Here is an 18,434-nt window from a genome sequence, read left to right on the forward strand (position 1 = left end):
ATTGTTCACCATAGCTTTTGATAGGCTACCTATAGCATCCGTTATTTGCACTTTTGAAGGAAAAAGGTCAAAAAGGCTTTTATATGAAACATTTTAATTACAGAATATCTTATCATATCTTATCAAATGATCCAACCTCGTGTTACAGTGGCAGAGAAAACCACCAAAACAACAACGCCCTTTCACTAAATAGCATTTATAGTTATTTTTGAGGCCGAATCAAAACAAAGAACATCGGCTTTTGTGAGGAAGTTATCTCCTTGCACGGCGGCTGGGGCCTTTAAATGGATCATCCTGGATTAAGGAAAAATAAAAGAGATTTAAAATTGAGCGTGGGAAAAGACAAGTACTATTGATGTGAGATGAACTAGTTCTGCTTTACCTCATCATCACTGTCATCAAATTCGATTCCTTTGGATTTCTGACTCTGGCTCTGAGAGCTGTGCCGCAAGAAAGACGAGGACGACGAGGACGATGGTCTGGCTCTGAGTCAAGGAGGACAGCAAAGGGATGATGCAGACATTTTTATACTATAGATTTAAATATAGATGGTCATTAAGATGCATCACTCAGAGCAATGATGGGAGTGTACGATGAGTTCATGCATGCAGGCTGCCTTCAAACAGAATGTTTGAGTCCAAACTTATCATTACCTGAACACATTTTGAGTTCAAGTACATTTTTGGTTCTTTTGAACGGGTGTTTTAGCTGGAAATGGCACAAACATGTTGCAGCAGACCATAAACGTTTAATTCAATATCTCTTTATTCAATTTCTGTTTCTTTTAATATATTGAAACCCTATACAGTTGAACCTTGATTTACAAAACCGTCAATGTACGAACTTTGTGATTTTTGAACCAAATAAAATAACGCTTTGGTGTACGATCCTTGTCTCAAGGTAGGAACGTTTCATCAACCCATTGTGTGCTCACAGGATAGTCATTTTGTGCCCGGCAGCATATCCATTGTGGGTGGGCTGATCGAGTTCCGATTCTCATTCAGGCAGCACACCAGTGCTGTTAGCTACTGTATTAATTGCTACTTTGTGTGCTTTTTTTAAACGTTTTGTAGCCTTTTCACAGCATTTTTCTATTTTTATTAGCTCATTATGAGTCCAAAGAAAGCAATGGCTAAATCGCACTGGCAATATGTGGTTTGAAACATTCAGTAAGTATCCATAGCGACACTGACGCCTACCCCCACCGCTTCCCTTTTACTAACCAAAAAGATAAAGTGTATTTTATATTTTATTCCTAATCATTGTAGCGACCTGGATGTTAAGGTTAAGGAGTTTTGAGATTTCGAACTGTGAGTGCACCACAGGGTGTCGACAGTGTGTTTGTGGGTGCCTGTCAGCAGGGCGGCTGGAAATGAGGACAGTTCAGCTAGTTGTTGTTGTTGTTTTGACATTGTTTTTAAATAGAAAGTTAATCACTACCTTGCTATGTTTGTTTGATATACGGTATTGTATAGCACTTTATATTGTGTTCCATGTGTACAAACCTTTACTAAAATATGGACTTATGTTTAGGCTGGAACCCATTATTCATGTTTACATTGTTTCTTATGGAGAAATGTGTTTCAATGTACAAACTTGGAACTCAGGAACTAATTAAGTTTGTAAATCAAAGTTCCATTGTACTGGCAATCCAGTGTTTCACATGTATAGTTGATTGGAATGCTATAGAATATTCTAGAAGTTAGATTGCCATTGTTATACAGATTAGGGATAGTCCGCATGAGTATTTTTTTGTAAAAATGTTACCTTCATGTGTCATATCTAATACATCTATATGCTCTTATGCATTTCTATTTTATCCATCTGTCCATTTTCTACCGCTTGTCCCTTTTGGGGTCACGGGGGGTGCAGGAGCCTATCTCTGCTGCATTTCGGCGGAAGGCGGGGTACACCCTGGACAAGTCGCCACCTCATCGCAGTCGTATTCTATCTATTTGATCAATAATTTATAATGTTGGTTTTCCCAATCATAAACCAAGAAAACTTTACTCAATAAAAAGCATCATGAGTGAAGAGAAGCAAACATACTTTGGCGCTTTTGTTGCAGGTGTCTCATCATCAGAGTCGTCAATAGTTAGCTGGCGATGACAAGAAGCAAGGATATTAAATAATAATGATATGAAATATAAAGTAAAAAAAAATACAAATGAATAGTATGTTGTTGTTTTACATCGCCTTCTTCATAGGACATGGTCGATGTCTTCCTAGATGGTCTCTGGGATGAAGCTTGAAATGCTAAAAGAGTTCAAAATGACAATTTGTGAGTATTTGCACACATTTTTAAATGTACAACGCAACATACTGACCTTGCATGATGCCTCTGCTTTGGGTTGTCACTGAGGATTTCCTGGAAGCGCCCCGTCCAGATGATTTAGGCTCAGAAGCTTTAGCACCTAGGTGATGGTCAATTAGAAATAATACAGAGAAAAATCAATATACATGCATTTGTGTTAAAACTACAGCAACAACCCATCGAGGACTTTTTCCTTTTAATGAAATATAGGCGATTGTGTTGAAATACCTCTAAAATTAATAAAATATCATGATATAATAATTAATATGAATAAAATAAAATAAAAACAGTTTTCCCTCGTTTTTCGCTGTTAACTGGTCCCAAACCCAACCGCAATAAGTGAATTTTCGCATTGTAGGATTCTTACTGATAAATGTAATATTTTCATAGTTAGAGCATACAAAAACTGTTTAGTTAAAGTTAAAGTACCAATGATTGTCACACACACACACACACACACACACACACACACACTAGGTGTGGTGAAATTTGTCCTCTGCATTTGACCCATCCCCTTGTTCACCTCCTGGGAGGTGAGGGGAGCAGTGAGCAGCAGCGGTGCCGCGCCCGGGAATCATATTTTGGTGATACAACCCCCAATTCCAACCCTTGATGCTGAGTGCCAAGCAGGAAGGTAATGGGTCCCATTTTTATACTGAACTCACAACCTACCGATCTCAGAGCAGACACTAACCACTAGGCCACTGAGTAGGTTTACAGCCTCCTAAAACCGTTTTAACAATATTAGAGCACTCAAGACATCAAATGACCCCCTTGCAGTCACCATTTCACTCGTTTTACCCAATAGAATAGACATAATAATAGGAAATAAGATATATACTGTACTGTCGTTGTAAGACATAAATAAAACATAATGCGCAATAACATAGGTTATACTCACACACACAGTTCTTAAACACCAAAACCACTAATCTGTAAAAATACTGAAACTTGTTCAATGATGATGATTTGCTGTGCAATACAGTAGCTTAGATTTGTTCATTTAAGTTCATATAACCATTCTATGCTTGAAAATGCAAAATTTAGGCCAAAATTATGTCAAATGTGCTCAAATATGCAAATTTGTTTAACCAATAATAGGCAATAGTCAAAAATCAAAACAGCTAGGACCCGTGATACAATTTTTCAAGAAAGACATTTTTTTTAAACGCATCGCATAATTCAAAGCACAAAACAGCAAGTGACAACTAAACTATTTTTAACTATTTGGACATATGTCTATATATATAATATACACGAGTATCAATTTATATATATATATTTTTTTCCAATTTATTTTTAAAAATTTTTACTTGTCTTGGGTTTTTTTTCATGTTGAGTGTTGACTGCCCTCTGCAGGAAGACAAGTGTATTACACTTTCAGCACATCCATCCATCCATTTTCTACCGCTTATTCCCTTTGGGGTCGCTGGAGCCTATCTCAGCTACAATCGGGCAGAAGGCGGGGTACACCCTGGACAAGTCGCCACCTCATCGCAGGGCCAACACAGATAGACAGACAACATTCACACTCACATTCACACACTAGGGCCAATTTAGTGTTGCCAATCAACCTATCCCCAGGTGCATGTCTTTGGAGGTGGGAGGAAGCCGGAGTACCCAGAGGGAACCCACGCAGTCACGGGGAGAACATGCAAACTCCACACAGAAAGATCCTGAGCCTGGGACTGAACCCCAGACTACTTAGCACCTTCGTATTGTGAGGCAGACGCATTAACCCCTCTTCCACCGTGCTGCCCCCATCGCAAAATTCAAAGCACAAAGCGGCAAGTGACAACTAAACTATTTTTAACTATTTGGACATAGGTCTATATATATAATATACACGAGTATCAATTTATATATTTTATTTTTTTTCCAATTTATTTTTAAATTTTTTTACTTGTCTTTGGGTTTTTTTTCATGTTGAGTGTTGACTGCCCTCTGCAGGAAGACAAGTGTATTACACTTTCAGCACATATATTCATAAATTATATACCAAAATGTGTGTATGTATGTATGTAATCAGTATTTTTTATCTATGAATAAAATACTCTCATTAATGATATGTAACAAAGTCTGAGTGGATGTTGACATGTGTCAGCGTTGATGAAAATCAAACCCTCAGGGATGTGTACAAAATCTGCACTAAGATGAAGAAGAAAGCTTTGCAACATGACTCACCTCTCCCCCGTCCTCGCCCGCCCCGCCCTCTGCCTCCTCTACCTCTCGCGGTGGTAGGTTCTTGCTCGGCGTCCATGTCACTCAGCTCGTCTGACATGTTCACGTCCATGTCGTCCCCTCCTCTCGCCAAGCGGTGAGCTTTGGCTCTGTCGATTGCCTGAAAGAGGTGAGAACGAGTGCTAAATGCAAAGTTTCATGCCCATGTGCGTCGACCACACGAACCTCTTTGATTTCATTTGCTTCTTCCGCCGTGTTCCTTTTAGTCTCTCGGATTTGTCGGATCTGAACATTTAGAGAATATGTACTTTAATTGACGTTACTGATATTGATAGAAAACCCGTGCAATGCCAGCCACTCACTTCCGCGTCTATTTCTTGTTCTGTGCCGACACTTCGACCCTGAAGGTAGCGTTGCGTCTTTTCCAGCTGGTAGGTAATCAACTCCTCAATGGCGTCTTTCTCGTCTTTGTCTACAAACTCCTGAATGGCTTTGCCCATGCCCTGCTCGGTCAGGAGGGACAGTTGCACCTTCTGTGGACACATGATCAACACATGTTCCATACACAGGACGAGAAGTAAGTGTGTGTGTGTGTGTGTGTGTGTGTGTGTGTGTGTGTGTGTGTGTGTGTGTGTGTGTGTGTGTGTATCACCTGCTCGGCCACTTCAAAGTACTGTTTGACCAGGTCCTCAACTCTCAGGCCCTCAACTGCAGACATTTTTATCGCTTTGCTGTAGTCAACATAGGTTTCATCTGAGAGCAGATAAAAGCATTAATAGAAAAGAGATTAATACCTGACTTCTGCTTTCTTATGTCACACTCCAGGTCTATAGGTGGCGTATTGTCCATTAAAAAACAGTGATAGACAAATGACAAACTACAGAAGCAGGAGAAATGTCTAGAGCTCTCACAAAAACAAAACACAAAATACTAATTCAGTGGTTTAACCCTTGGCCCAAGCCCTCTAGAAAATCCATCCATCCGTCCATTTTCTACCGCTTGTCCCTTTTGGGGTCGCGGGGGGTGCTGGAGCCTATCTAAGCTGCATTCGGGCGGAAGGCGGGACACACCCTGGACAAGTCGCCACCTATCACTTTTACCATCATATTTGTACATATCCTATTTGCTGATGTTGTTCTATTGTTATTGTTGTTGCTGTTGTTGTTATTGTTGTATTTGCTGTAGTTGTTGTTTTTATCTCTATGTCTTATCCCCCTCGTGTCCCCACAATCTCCCCCGTCTTCCTTTTTTTCTCTTTCTATCCCCTCCTGCTCCAGCCCGGCTGCACCAAATGATAATATAAATACATTTAATAAAGTCAAATACAAATAAGGCAACAAGAGAAGTATCCTACACTTCTCTTTTGTAAAGTAAATCATAACATCCGATATGGGCATCTACATCAACAATATGATTTGCCTGAGAAGCTGGACAGGACAAAAAAAAAAAAAATACAATTTAAAAAAATAAAATGTAAACATTTAAAAAAAATGTCATCTACTTTTACACCTAAAATGTGGTTTAATTTACTTTTTCTCCGTCAACTAGTATTGTGTTTGACTTTCTCTTATACTGTTAGCGAATTGGATTATTTTAGTTTTACTGACATTCAAATATAGTTTGTTTTTGTCAAACCATCTCTTTATTTTGTTCATTTATTTGGTTATTATTTGTATTAGCTTCTGTGTGTTATCTCTTGAACGAAACGCAGCCGTGTCGTGCGTTTACCTCGCACAACACGCTGTAATTGGTGGCTTTCCAGTGTTGTTCACTGACCTTCACTTCCCATACTTGTGTTCTTTCCAGGTTGTGGGGAAAGCGATGTAAAAGCTTTTCACAATTCTTGCGGGTGGAGCAGCCCCATGCTGCACAACTGGGCATTTATACATGTCGAAAAACTAACGAGGAAGCGTCGTAAAAACACAGTATCAGCTCAAAGTTAGTAGCAGTTATGGCACCCTGTAGTCCCGTGAGTGCCTTGTGACCAACCATTGAGGAGATCGCCTCAAACCGAGTTGGCCATACTCTCTTTATACAAGACTCTGGGTAAGACGGCGTCGCTTACGCAAGTTATGTGATGCGAGAGTATACACACGGCTTTAGTGTTAGCTATTATTAAATGTATATTCTATCATAACAACAACAAGACTGCAAATTGCTTGTTGCTTCTCTTGGACTGCTTTGGTATGTGTGCACGCGCACCCTGCACGTACATGTTGTCAAGACCGGGTGAGTGACTGCCGTAAACACAAAACATTTAATTCGGGCCGGTAAAAATTGTTTTTACATACACTTAGTAATTTTGAAAAATATAGACAATTAGAAAACAAATGTGTGCTGTTGAACCACTACTGGAAACATAAGATGGTGTTTTTGTTAGAGATGTCCGATAATATCGGCCTGCCGATATTATCGGCCGATAAATGCTTTAAAATGTAATATCGGAAATTATTGGTATCGGTTTTTTATTATCGGTATCGGTTTTTATTTTATTTTATTTTTATTAAATCAACATAAAAAACACAAGATACACTTACAATTAGTGTACCAACCCAAAAAACCTCCCTCCCTCCACTCATTCACACAAAAGGGTTGTTTCTTTCTGTTATTAATATTCTGGTTCCTACATTATATATCAATATATATCAATAAAGTCTGCAAGGGATACAGTCCGTAAGCACACATGATTGTGCGTGCTGCTGGTCCACTAATAGTACTAACCTTTAACAGTTAATTTTACTCATTTTCATTAATTACTAGTTTCTATGTAACTGTTTTTATATTGTTTTACTTTCTTTTTTATTCAAGAAAATGTTTTTAATTTATTTATCTTATTTTATTTTATTAATTTTTAAAAAAAAGGACCATATCTTCACCATACCTGGTTGTCCAAATTAGGCATAATAATGTGTTAATTCCACGACTGTATATATCAGTATCGGTTGATATCGGTATCGGTTGATATCGGTATCGGTAATTAAAGAGTTGGACAATATCGGAATATCTGATATTGGCAAAAAGCCATTATCGGACATCCCTAGTTTTTGTTATTTTTTTGCTTTAAAAAATTTAACTGTAAGAAAAGTTGCAAACAGCTCCTTTCATTGAGAGACTGCATCTATTAAAAGGGAGTCATATGATTTTTTTCTACATTAAAAACACTTATTTGTGGTCTACATAAAATATAATGGTGATTCTTTAATCAAAAATTTGCATGGATTATGTTTTACAGACCATATTCGGTCTTATTTGCATGCTTCCACTTCGATAGTGTCATTTCCCCGTCAACTATATGCTACTTTGTATTAGAAATGGCAACGGTGGAGGATCCACGTGCATGTACGGGCCAGTCTGCCCCACAACAAGAGGATAAAGATAAAGAAGGAACTTATCGACTACAATGTCAGACTACAATGGCAAACTCGCGCAAAGCACTTTGGGTTAATCTCTACCATATATGGATAATCCGCTGACGTCACCAATGGCAAAGACGTCACCAACGGGGCAAATTCCAAACGGCTTGTTTCGCGGAAGTATGAAGGAAGGCAAGATTGTTTTATAAATATCTCCGTATGACCGCCACGGTTGGATTTCAAATTTAGGGACCTATGCAGACCCCCAAATACACAACAGCAGGTGCCAATTGGTAAAAAAAGTTGGTTTTGCATAATAGGGCCCTTTTAAAATAAGGGCATTTTGATTTTGCACACAAATTATGAAATGTAGTTTTACCTTTGACTTGCTCCTTTTTCTCGCGGCATCTGAGAAAGTGAATAATGTCTTTTGGGTTGGCCACACGGTCCACATATTTCTGACTGAAGCGGGAAGTGTTGAAAGTCTCGAATCCTCCGGTGTAGTCTACCTGAACGAGGGAGAACAAATATAAGCTGTGGTGGAATCATAAAGATTCCAAGAAGACGTCAAGCTAACCCTGAGGCGAATTAGCGGCTTCTCTGGGGTGAGCGGACATCCCAGCCGCTCCCTCTCGGCTTGTTCTAGCATCTCGTTGACCTACAATCGCACATTCAGATCCTCAGAGAAGCGACAAAGAGCGACATACTTTTGTCTGCTTAGTAATGGCGAGTACCTTGGCGTGGCAAAGGTTCTCAATCTTCTTGGTGACATTCGGTGTATCCACTGTGAACACATCCGGGTAGTCACAAAGTACCACATCTTGGATGAAGAACTGACGCACTGTTTTCAGGGGGATCTTCTGCATGTTCATTTTCCGACCTTTCACCTTCAGCAACCCGATGTGCCTGCATAAACATTAGACAATTAAACATTTGATCTCTTTAGCTCTTCAACGTAGTAGGTGTGTGTCTTGGTACTTTTTGGTAGCCTCTCCAGGAGAGAGCGAGGTAGCTACAGAGCTGCCAGGCTGTGTCACGTAGAAGAGCTGCTGTTCATTTCTGGCCGGCGCAATCAGGCACTCGTGCTCGTGACCCCACACCACTAGGTCGAGAAATTCATCCAGGAACTGCTCAGGGATGTAGTTTGTGGGGCCGTGCTTACTCCTGGACACAAAGCCATTGCGCATTAGAGACGAGTAGGGGTTGGGTATTGTTTACATATTATCCAATGAAATGGTGCCAAAGTATAAATGGAGAAAAAAAAGGAATGTACAAATTGTATTAATTTATTTACATTTTTACGTAATATTTTGACATCCCAGTTGAACAGAATAGTAATTTGAATACTTCAATCCTAATAGTATAAATGAAATAATGAAATACATTACATTTAAATGAAAAATATATTTTTAGAGATTAAATCCAAGTTATAAATCCACACCAATGGAATAGAATCCACAACAAAATGCAAAATTTGCCAAAAAATATTTTAAAGCATTTTAAACCCTAAGGGAACTGCACTTTTTTGTAATGTTGCCTATACTTCACAATCATTATGAAAAACATGACGAGGGATGTTATTTTTTTGCATTCTAAATATTAATTAAATTTGAACAATGGAGAAAAAATTTGGGAAATATGTCACTAATGGGGAAAATTCCAAATACCGTATTTTTCGGAGTATAAGTCGCACCTGCCGAAAATGCATAATAAAGAAGCAAAAAAACATATATAAGTCGCACTGGAGTATAAGTCGCATTTTTTGGGGAAATTTATTTGATAAACCCAACACCAAGAATAGACATTTGAAAGGCAATTTAAAATATATAAAGAATAGTGAACAACAGGCTGAATAAGTGTACGTTATATGACGCATAAATAACCAACTGAGAACGTGCCTGGTATGTTAACGTAACATATTATGTTAAGAGTCATTCAAATAACTATAACATATAGAACATGCTATACGCTTGCCAAACAATCTGTCACTCCTAATCGCTAAATCCCATGAAATCTTATACGTCTAGTCTCTTACGTGAATGAGCTAAATAATATTATTTGATATTTTACGGTAATGTGTTAATAACTTCACACATAAGTCGCTCCTGAGTATAAGTCGCACCCCCGGCCAAACTATGAAAAAACTGCGACTTATAGTCCGAAAAATACGGTAGGTTAATTTTAAACTACCGTATTTTTCGGACTATAAGTCGCAGTTTTTTTTTTATAGTTTGGCCGGGGGTGCGATTTATATATGTTTTTTTACTTCTTTATTATGCATTTTCGGCAGGTGCGACTTATACTCCGGTGCGACTTATACTCCGGTGCGACTTATACTCCGAAAAATACGGTAGCTAATAATATCAGTAGTGGTTTAGCATAACAAATATTCTGTACACGTCTTTTTTTATTCTTTTTTTACAATTACTACTTATATTGAATAAAAATTGCTCCTTGGCCCGAGAAAATAGTCTGGCATTCATGGCTGTCAGACACTGCTGTCTCTTGCACACTTACACGGAGGGAGCGCATGCAAACACACACAAAAGCAGTGCCAGAGAAGCATCCAACAATTGTCAGTCATGTTTCTGCTATGATAAACTATACATTCAATAACGGCTAACATTAGTAGATAAACTTTGCCAAATCGCTATCCTTTGCTGACAACCAACAAAGCTAATGTGTGTACATGTGTTGTGTGGGGCATAGTTTATGTGCTAAAAGCTGAAAGAGGTCGTGATATAATGCTAACAACATTTTGGAAAGTGAGCGCTCTCTACACCAGTGTTTTTCAACCTTTTTTGAGCCAATGCACATTTTTTGCGTTGAAAAAATCCGGAGGCACTTTACCAGCAGACATCATTAAAAAACGAAACTCAGTTGACAGTAAAAAGTCGTGGGATATGACTTTAAACAATAACCAAGCATGCATCCCTATAGCTCTTGTCTCAAAGTAGGTGTACTGTCACCACCTGTCACATCACGCCCTAACTTATTTTGAGTTTATTGCTGTTTTCCTGTGTGTAGTGTTTTAGTTCTTGTCTTGCGCTCCTATTTTAAGGACTTTTTCTCTTTTTTTGGTATTTTCCTGTAGCAGTTTCATGTTTTCCTTTGAGCGATATTTCCCGCATCTACTTTGTTTTAGCAATCAAGAAGATTTTAGTGTTTTTTATCCTTCTTTGTGGGGACATTGTTGATTGTCATGTCATGTTAAGGATGTACTTTGTGGACGTCTTTACTCCACAGTAAGTCTTTGCTGTCGTCCAGCATTCTGCTTTTGTTTACTTTGAAGCCAGTTCAGTTTTAGTTTTGTTCTGCATAGCCTTCCCTAAGCTTCAATGCATTTTCTTATGGGCACTCACCTTTTGTTTATTTTTGTTTTAAGCATTAGACACCTTTTTACCTGCATGCTGCACTTAGGCTGTTTCCGGCATCTACAAAGCAATTAGCTACCTGCTGCCACCTACTGATATGGAAGAGTATTACACGGTTACTCTGCCGAGCTCTAGACGGCACCGACACTCAACAACAACACATCATTTGCAGACTATAATTACTGGTTTGCAAAAAATATTTTTAACCCAAATAGGTGAAATTAGATAATCTCCCACGACACACTAGTGTGCCGCGGCATAGTGGTTGAAAAACACTGCTCTAGGCAGCCACATAAAGGTTGCAAACAGCTCCTTATGAGTGCTGCGCAATTCAGGTAGAAATGCTTTATTGATATTCTGGCGATGTTATACTACCATTCATTTCTGTTTGTAAGTTAACCCAACATGCAACAGTCGTGTATATAAAGAGAAAAAAAAGTTAGTATAACAACTGACCGGTGTTGTCCTGTTGATGTTCAAAATTCCGGTGTTCATGAATACACTTTGTTGTGTGTGTGATAGGTGGGAAATGAGGAAGTGTTGTGTTGCTAGTTTGGCTACTAGCTAGTGATAGAGTAACATGAGTGAGAGGCCGTAAGACTATTGAACGCATCATAATAATCCCATCAATTCCCGCCAAAAATGGATTAACTCGCTGGAATATAAAGACAATATAAAATACATCCATAAACGTGGATGCATATGCAAAAGTGCAAAATATTTATCTGTACAGTAATCTATTTATTTATATCTGCACTTTATTGATTTCTTATCCTGCACTACCATGAGTTAATACAACGAAATTTCGTTCTTATCTGTACTGTAAAGTTCAAATTTGAATGACGATAAAAAGGAAGTCTAAGTCTAAGTTTAAGAATATGGTGTTGCAACTAAGCACTGCTGCTGGCGTGTTAGGTTGGCAATAAAAATGCAAAAAGACTCTGGGTCGAATTTTTATCATTTTTTTTCCACTTATAGCCACTTGGTTTTTCAGTCGGATTACAACCATTAATGTCGGCAACAGTGCAATTGTGGTATTAAGTTTTGATAGCCCTCCCTGTGCATGAGACACCTAGTTTGCTGTGTACAGAAGAACTATGGGAAGTTGAGTTTACATCCATGCAAACCATCCACTATTCTAGCTAACATGACCACTTGCATCCAAAGAAGATGAAGAAGAAAAAATACTAATGTGGCTGCAGTTGCACAGCATCACAGAGAGCTGTTTCTAATATTTCCCTTTCTCATGTAATGAACATTGCTCCTAAATCTCTTGTGTTGGATCCCATCATCGTCTAAGGACAGTGGGTGTCACAATTGCAGAGCAACCTGCAAAAACGTACACGGAACCCTCTGTTTTTTTGACTAGCTCTAAATTGTATTTTATCACAAACATGTTCAACATCAAGGTTATAAAAAGACGATAAAGTGGACTAATTACCGTAAGTGAGGAAATCCCAAACCTGTTCTGGTGAATGGCAAACAGGTTAAACCACTCCTCTTGGTCTTCCTTCGGACGGAGCATCGTCACTTGATTGTTGACAAACATCCTGTACAGGCGCTCATCTGGGATGGATCCTATACAGACACACATACATTATTACATACTGTGCTCTTTAAATCGGGCATGTCCAAAAAAAAATTACAAAAAGAATAAATAATGGGATGCCACTTTAATATTTTTTGTATATTTTTTTCACATTTTGTAAAAAGGCTAAAAAATATGTATTTAAGGATAAAATGTGTCCTATTAATAGTTATTGATAGCAACAGTTCAGCATTTTCTCTTTACATTGTGCCTTTTTGCTCTATTTTTCCCCATTGTTTCTGTTTAATTGTATTTCTTTTGAAATTTCATAGTACATAACTGTGGTGCATTCAAGGACCCAAGATTAAAAAACGAACTGCTAGTCACACTTTGGACACTGCTGCTTTACACAGTCTCAATTAACCTATATGTACATACCGAGGCCATATAGGGCCAGCTTGCTGTTGCCTTTCTGCAAAAGTATGGGACTGATCTCAATCTTCTCCACGGAATTGGAATGACCAAAGTGGTTTATCAGGCCAGAGGCACTGAGCAGATCCAGTGCGCACAAACCTTCAGCCTTCAACAGGAGAACACAACATAAGACCAACAGTACATGCTGAACTTGTGTATGGCGCAAACAGACTCACCCCTGTTGGGTCGTCGTGGTTACCATGAATGCTGAACACAGGAATGGAGATGTTGAGGTTTTCATCCTGATAATTAACCCACGGGAACCTGAATAAACATATAAGACAGCATCAGTATAAGATGATGGAATGTTGTAAAATACACAAACCCGCATATGGACTTACTGGGTGGTGTTAAAGTTAACTGTCTGGTCACTCAGTATGTTGAATTGTATAGGCGAGTCTCCCATGCAGTATTTCCTGAGCATGGTGATGCAGGAGTGGAGGCACCGACGAGTCGGCTTGTTCTCGTGAAACAAATCGCCGCCAAGCAGGATGAAATCCACCTGAGAGTCAATAATTATCATACTGAGTGGTATCGTAGTAATGTGCCTCTTTCATGTAAGGTAACCAAAATAACAGTGGAACATTCGAAATGTACAATTCAATACAATGGGCCCCATTCAGCAACCGTTCTTAAGAACAAATTTTGTTCTTAGGCCCACTTACAAATTTTTTTAAGGAGATTTTTGTATTCAGCAATGTTTTCTTAGCTGGGATTTGTTCGTAGGTAAGAACAAAATCTATGAGTGCTCCAGAGCACTCTTCGGGTGGCCTGTTTGTTCTTAAGTGTGACAAGTTCCCTTACTTCTATTGTCTAATGTTAAATTAATATCATAGATAGATAGATAGATAGATAGATAGATAGATAGATGGATAGCGATAGATAAGACAGACAGACAGACAGACCTATAGCAAAATGAGCAATATATAAACATTTCGAAATACCGTGTGCGTACACGCCCGCCGGCGCGCACGCACACACATCGATTACCGGGGCGTTGATTTAGTGATTGGTGACTCTTTAAAAGACCAACAGGCCTCTCACACCCTGTTGCAACTCAACTCACACAATGGCAATGCGTTTACCGCTACTGCAAGATGCCGCAGATCGTGCTCTGGGGAGGGAGCGCATATTTCACGACCATGTAAACCTATTTGCCCAAAGTGACAAATATTTATTGGAACGCTTTAGGCTACCTCAGCAGTCCCCCCTTTCTTAAACTTACGTTTTGACATTATGTATTTCCCCGCGGGATAATACGAATTTCTCTTCTGTAATCTGTGTTTTCTCCGCGTGTTTGATGTTCGTCTTTTCCGCTGGAATTGTGCTCTTATATGGGGAATTAAGGGCGTTTACCTATGCAAATTTTGGAATTAAGAGTGTTTACATATGCATATTGGGGAAATAAGGGCTTGTTTATTTGCAAATTATGATAGACATGCATGCGCTAACCATTTGGCATTCAGCAACTTAAGAACAGCAGGTGGGAACAATTTGGCCGTTTAAGAACACATCATGAATTTGAATGGACTCCTCTTAGGAAATCACTTAGGAAGAAAGATAAGAGGAAAAGTTAGGAACTTATTGCTGAATGGGGCCCATTGTCTTTAGTGTGTCAGCATTACAATGATTACAAGGCCCCTCTAATGCTTTGACCAAACATTGGTCGGGGACGGCGTGGCGAAGTTGGTAGAGTGGCCGTGCCAGCAATTGGAGGGTTGCTGGTTACTGGGGTTCAATCCTCACCTTCTACCATCCTAGTCACGTCCGTTGTGTCCTTGGGCAAGACACTTCACCCCTTGCTCCTGATGGCTGCTGGTTAGCGCCTTGCATGGCAGCTCCCGCCATCAGTGTGTGAATGTGTGTGTGAATGGGTGAATGTGGAAATACTGTCAAAGCGCTTTGAGTACCTTGAATGTAGAAAAGCGCTATACAAGTATAACCCATTTATCATTTATCATTTATTTAATACTGTAGTTTCGGACCTAAAAAAAAAAACCAAAATAGACACAGTAGTGAGTTTAGGCTTGTTTTTGTAATGAGTTTCAGCACATTTCGGAACAACCACTTACAGCTCCAAAATGTAGGGAGGGCTATTAGCGGACCGTAGTTAATTTCTTATTGTCCCTCTGAGTATTGTCAACACAAAATTAAACATGGCCTCATATCAGAAAGATTGCAAAGTATTTACAATACTTTGTCAGCTATAACAAAAAGCTGAATTATACATATGTAACTACATCTAAAACCTACAAATATCATCATCATGTTAAAAACGTACCTGTTCTCTGCATTTGTTAAAGGGGAACATTATCACCAGACCTATGTAAGCGTCATTATATACCTTGATGTTGCAGAAAAAAGACCATATATTTTTTTAAACGATTTCCGAACTCTAAATGGGTGAATTTTGGCGAATTAAACGCCTTTCTAATATTCGCTCTCGGAGCGATGATTGTGACGTCACATCGGGAAGCAATCCGCCAGTTTCTCAAACACCGAGTCAAATCAGCTCTGTTATTTTCCGTTTTTTCGACTGTTTTCAGGAACCTTGGAGACATCATGCCTCGTCGGTGTGTTGTCGGAGGGTGTAACAACACGAACAGGGACGGATTCAAGTTGCACCAGTGGCCCAAAGATGCGAAAGTGGCAAGAAATTGGACGTTTGTTCCGCACACTTTACCGATGAAAGCTATGCTACGACAGAGATGGCAAGAGTGTGTGGATATCCTGCGACACTCAAAGCAGATGCATTTCCAACGATAAAGTCAAAGAAATCTGCCGCCAGACCCCCATTGAATCTGCCGGAGTGTGTGAGCAATTCAGGGACAAAGAACCTCGGTAGCACGGCAAGCAATGGCGGCAGTTTGTTCCCGCAGACGAGCGAGCTAAACCCCCTGGATGTCTTGGCTCACACCGTCCCTTATGCCACCGAAGATGATCAAGAGAAGAATATCGACCCTAGCTTCCCTAGCCTGCTGACATCAACCCCAAAACTGGACAGATCAGCTTTCAGGAAAAGAGCGCGGATGAGGGTATGTCTACAGAATATATTAATTGATGAAAATTGGGCTGTCTGCACTCTCAAAGTGCATGTTGTTGCCAAATGTATTTCATATGCTGTAAACCTAGTTCATAGTTGTTAGTTTCCTTTAATGCCAAACAAACACATACCAATCGTTGGTTAGAAGGCGATCGCCGAATTCGTCCTCGCTTTCTCCCGTGTCGCTGGCTGTCGTGTCGTTTTCGTCGGTTTCGCTTGCATACGGTTCAAACCGATATGGCTCAATAGCTTCAGTTTCTTCTTCAATTTCGTTTTCGCTACCTGCCTCCACACTACAACCATCCGTTTCAATACATGCGTAATCTGTTGAATCGCTTAAGCCGCTGAAATCCGAGTCTGAATCCGAGCTAATGTCGCTATAGCTTGCTGTTCTATGCGCCATGTTTGTTTGTGTTGGCATCACTATGTGACGTCACAGGAAAATGGACGGGTGTATATAACGATGGTTAAAATCAGGCACTTTGAAGCTTTTTTTAGGGATATTGAGTGATGGGTAAAATTTTGAAAAAAACTTCGAAAAATAAAATAAGCCACTGGGAACTGATTTTTAATGGTTTTAATCCTTCTGAAATTGGGATAATGTTCCCCTTTAAGCCATTTTTTGTGTTATTTACCTGATTTGTCTGGGCACATTTTAAGATCTCGTCAAATGTGATGTAGGAGTCCCGGCCTCGGACGGCGTCTTTCTCGAGGTAACCAAGGTGGATATCTGTAGCAATTAGGATCTTAAAAGTGTCGCCATCGTCCCTAGAAAAAGAAACCCTGGTTGAACTCATACAACCCATTGTTCACCAGCATACCTCCAAAATAGTATATTTAATTATGAGATAGTATATTTCTAAAATACTTACAATGTGCTCTCTGAGGACATGATTACAGAAAGGACAAAAGGCCTAGCTGGAAAATACAACAAAAACAGAACCGTTATCCCTTTGCTATAAATGTCTTACACTATAAATTGATGAATGACAAGCTTTAAAAAAGTACACAACAGCAAAATAAAGGTCGCAGCAACACCATGTGTTATGTTTTCATGTGGAAAGTCGTGGATTATATACAATAGATAACACAGTTAACTAGTAACTACCAGCATGTTGTGGCTTTGTAAATCCAGTACAGTTACTACTAGCAAACACAATTTGCTAGTAGTTACGCATGAGCTTTATGCAGACAATTAAAACGGAGTTTGGCTTTCATTTACAGTGTTTGCTTAACGTTCAGTTTAAAATGATTAAAAAGTAATCAAGGGTGTGTAAGAAAATTCACAATTTAACACCAACCTCTCTATCATGGACCACAAACATGAGGTAATACTCCCAGCAAGTATTGCGAGTCCCGCCCTCCATCGCTTCCTGCCTAAACGTCGTACTCATGGGTATTGTAGTTTTTAATTCCGGAAGTTGCCTTATTCAACTTCCTGTTGTGCTGGCCGAGTTGTAAATCGTAAGAAATTTACAAAAATACGCATTTTTAGAAAATAGAGCATTTTGGATGGTGAAACTCACTTTCGAAAAATGCATTTCTTAATTTATTTGAATTAGGACAATGCATATTCATCAACATAGAGCGACAATGTAAATATGCCATTCGTTGTTCTAAGGCTGGTTAATGCAGTAAACATTCAACAGGTCATGATACAAAATAATATATAAATCACAAAACATTACACATTAGAAGCATACCATAAGCACAGACCATGGACAAAAAAATAAAACAAACAAAAAAACATGTGAATAATCTAATTGTGTGTGCATGTCTGATTAAAAATGGAGCGTTTAACATCCATCCATCCATCCATCCATCCATCCATCCATCTTCCTCCGCTTATCCGAGGTCGGGTTGCGGGGGCAGCAGCCTAAGCAGGGAAGCCCAGACTTCCCTCTCCCCAGCCACTTCGTCCAGCTCCTCCCGGGGGATCCCGAGGCTTTCCCAGGCCAGCCGGGAGAGATAGTCTTCCCAACGTGTCCTGGGTCTTCCCCGTGGCCTCCTACCGGTCGGACGTGCCCGAAACACCTCCATAGGGAGGCGTTCGGGTGGCATCCTTGGGCGGGACTCGCAATACTTGCCAGGAGTTTTACCTCATGTTTGTGGTCCATGGTAGCGGGGTTGGTGTTAAATTCTGAATTTTCTTACACACCCTTGATTA

The 18,434-nt window shown here is 39.5% G+C and overlaps 1 protein-coding gene across 1 annotated transcript; it reads right to left on the reverse strand.

Moving 5' to 3' along the window:
* On the reverse strand, window positions 1-17,684 carry mre11a (MRE11 homolog A, double strand break repair nuclease). Its single transcript, XM_061972942.2, has 20 exons — window positions 17,569-17,684; window positions 17,140-17,185; window positions 16,903-17,035; window positions 13,566-13,726; window positions 13,401-13,488; window positions 13,189-13,330; window positions 12,686-12,800; window positions 8,827-9,012; window positions 8,583-8,754; window positions 8,426-8,506; window positions 8,228-8,357; window positions 5,148-5,248; window positions 4,858-5,028; window positions 4,721-4,780; window positions 4,499-4,655; window positions 2,328-2,414; window positions 2,192-2,256; window positions 2,050-2,099; window positions 383-485; window positions 1-294 (listed from the first exon to the last, which is right to left on the reverse strand). The coding sequence occupies exons 2-20, from the start codon at window positions 17,157-17,159 to the stop codon at window positions 253-255; spliced, it is 2,064 nt and encodes a 687-aa protein (XP_061828926.1). The 5' UTR covers window positions 17,160-17,185; window positions 17,569-17,684; the 3' UTR covers window positions 1-252.
* Window positions 17,685-18,434: the final 750 nt, after the last annotated feature.

This window comes from Nerophis lumbriciformis, linkage group LG17, assembly GCF_033978685.3.
Source record: "Nerophis lumbriciformis linkage group LG17, RoL_Nlum_v2.1, whole genome shotgun sequence".
Classification (NCBI taxonomy): Eukaryota; Metazoa; Chordata; class Actinopteri; order Syngnathiformes; family Syngnathidae; genus Nerophis; species Nerophis lumbriciformis.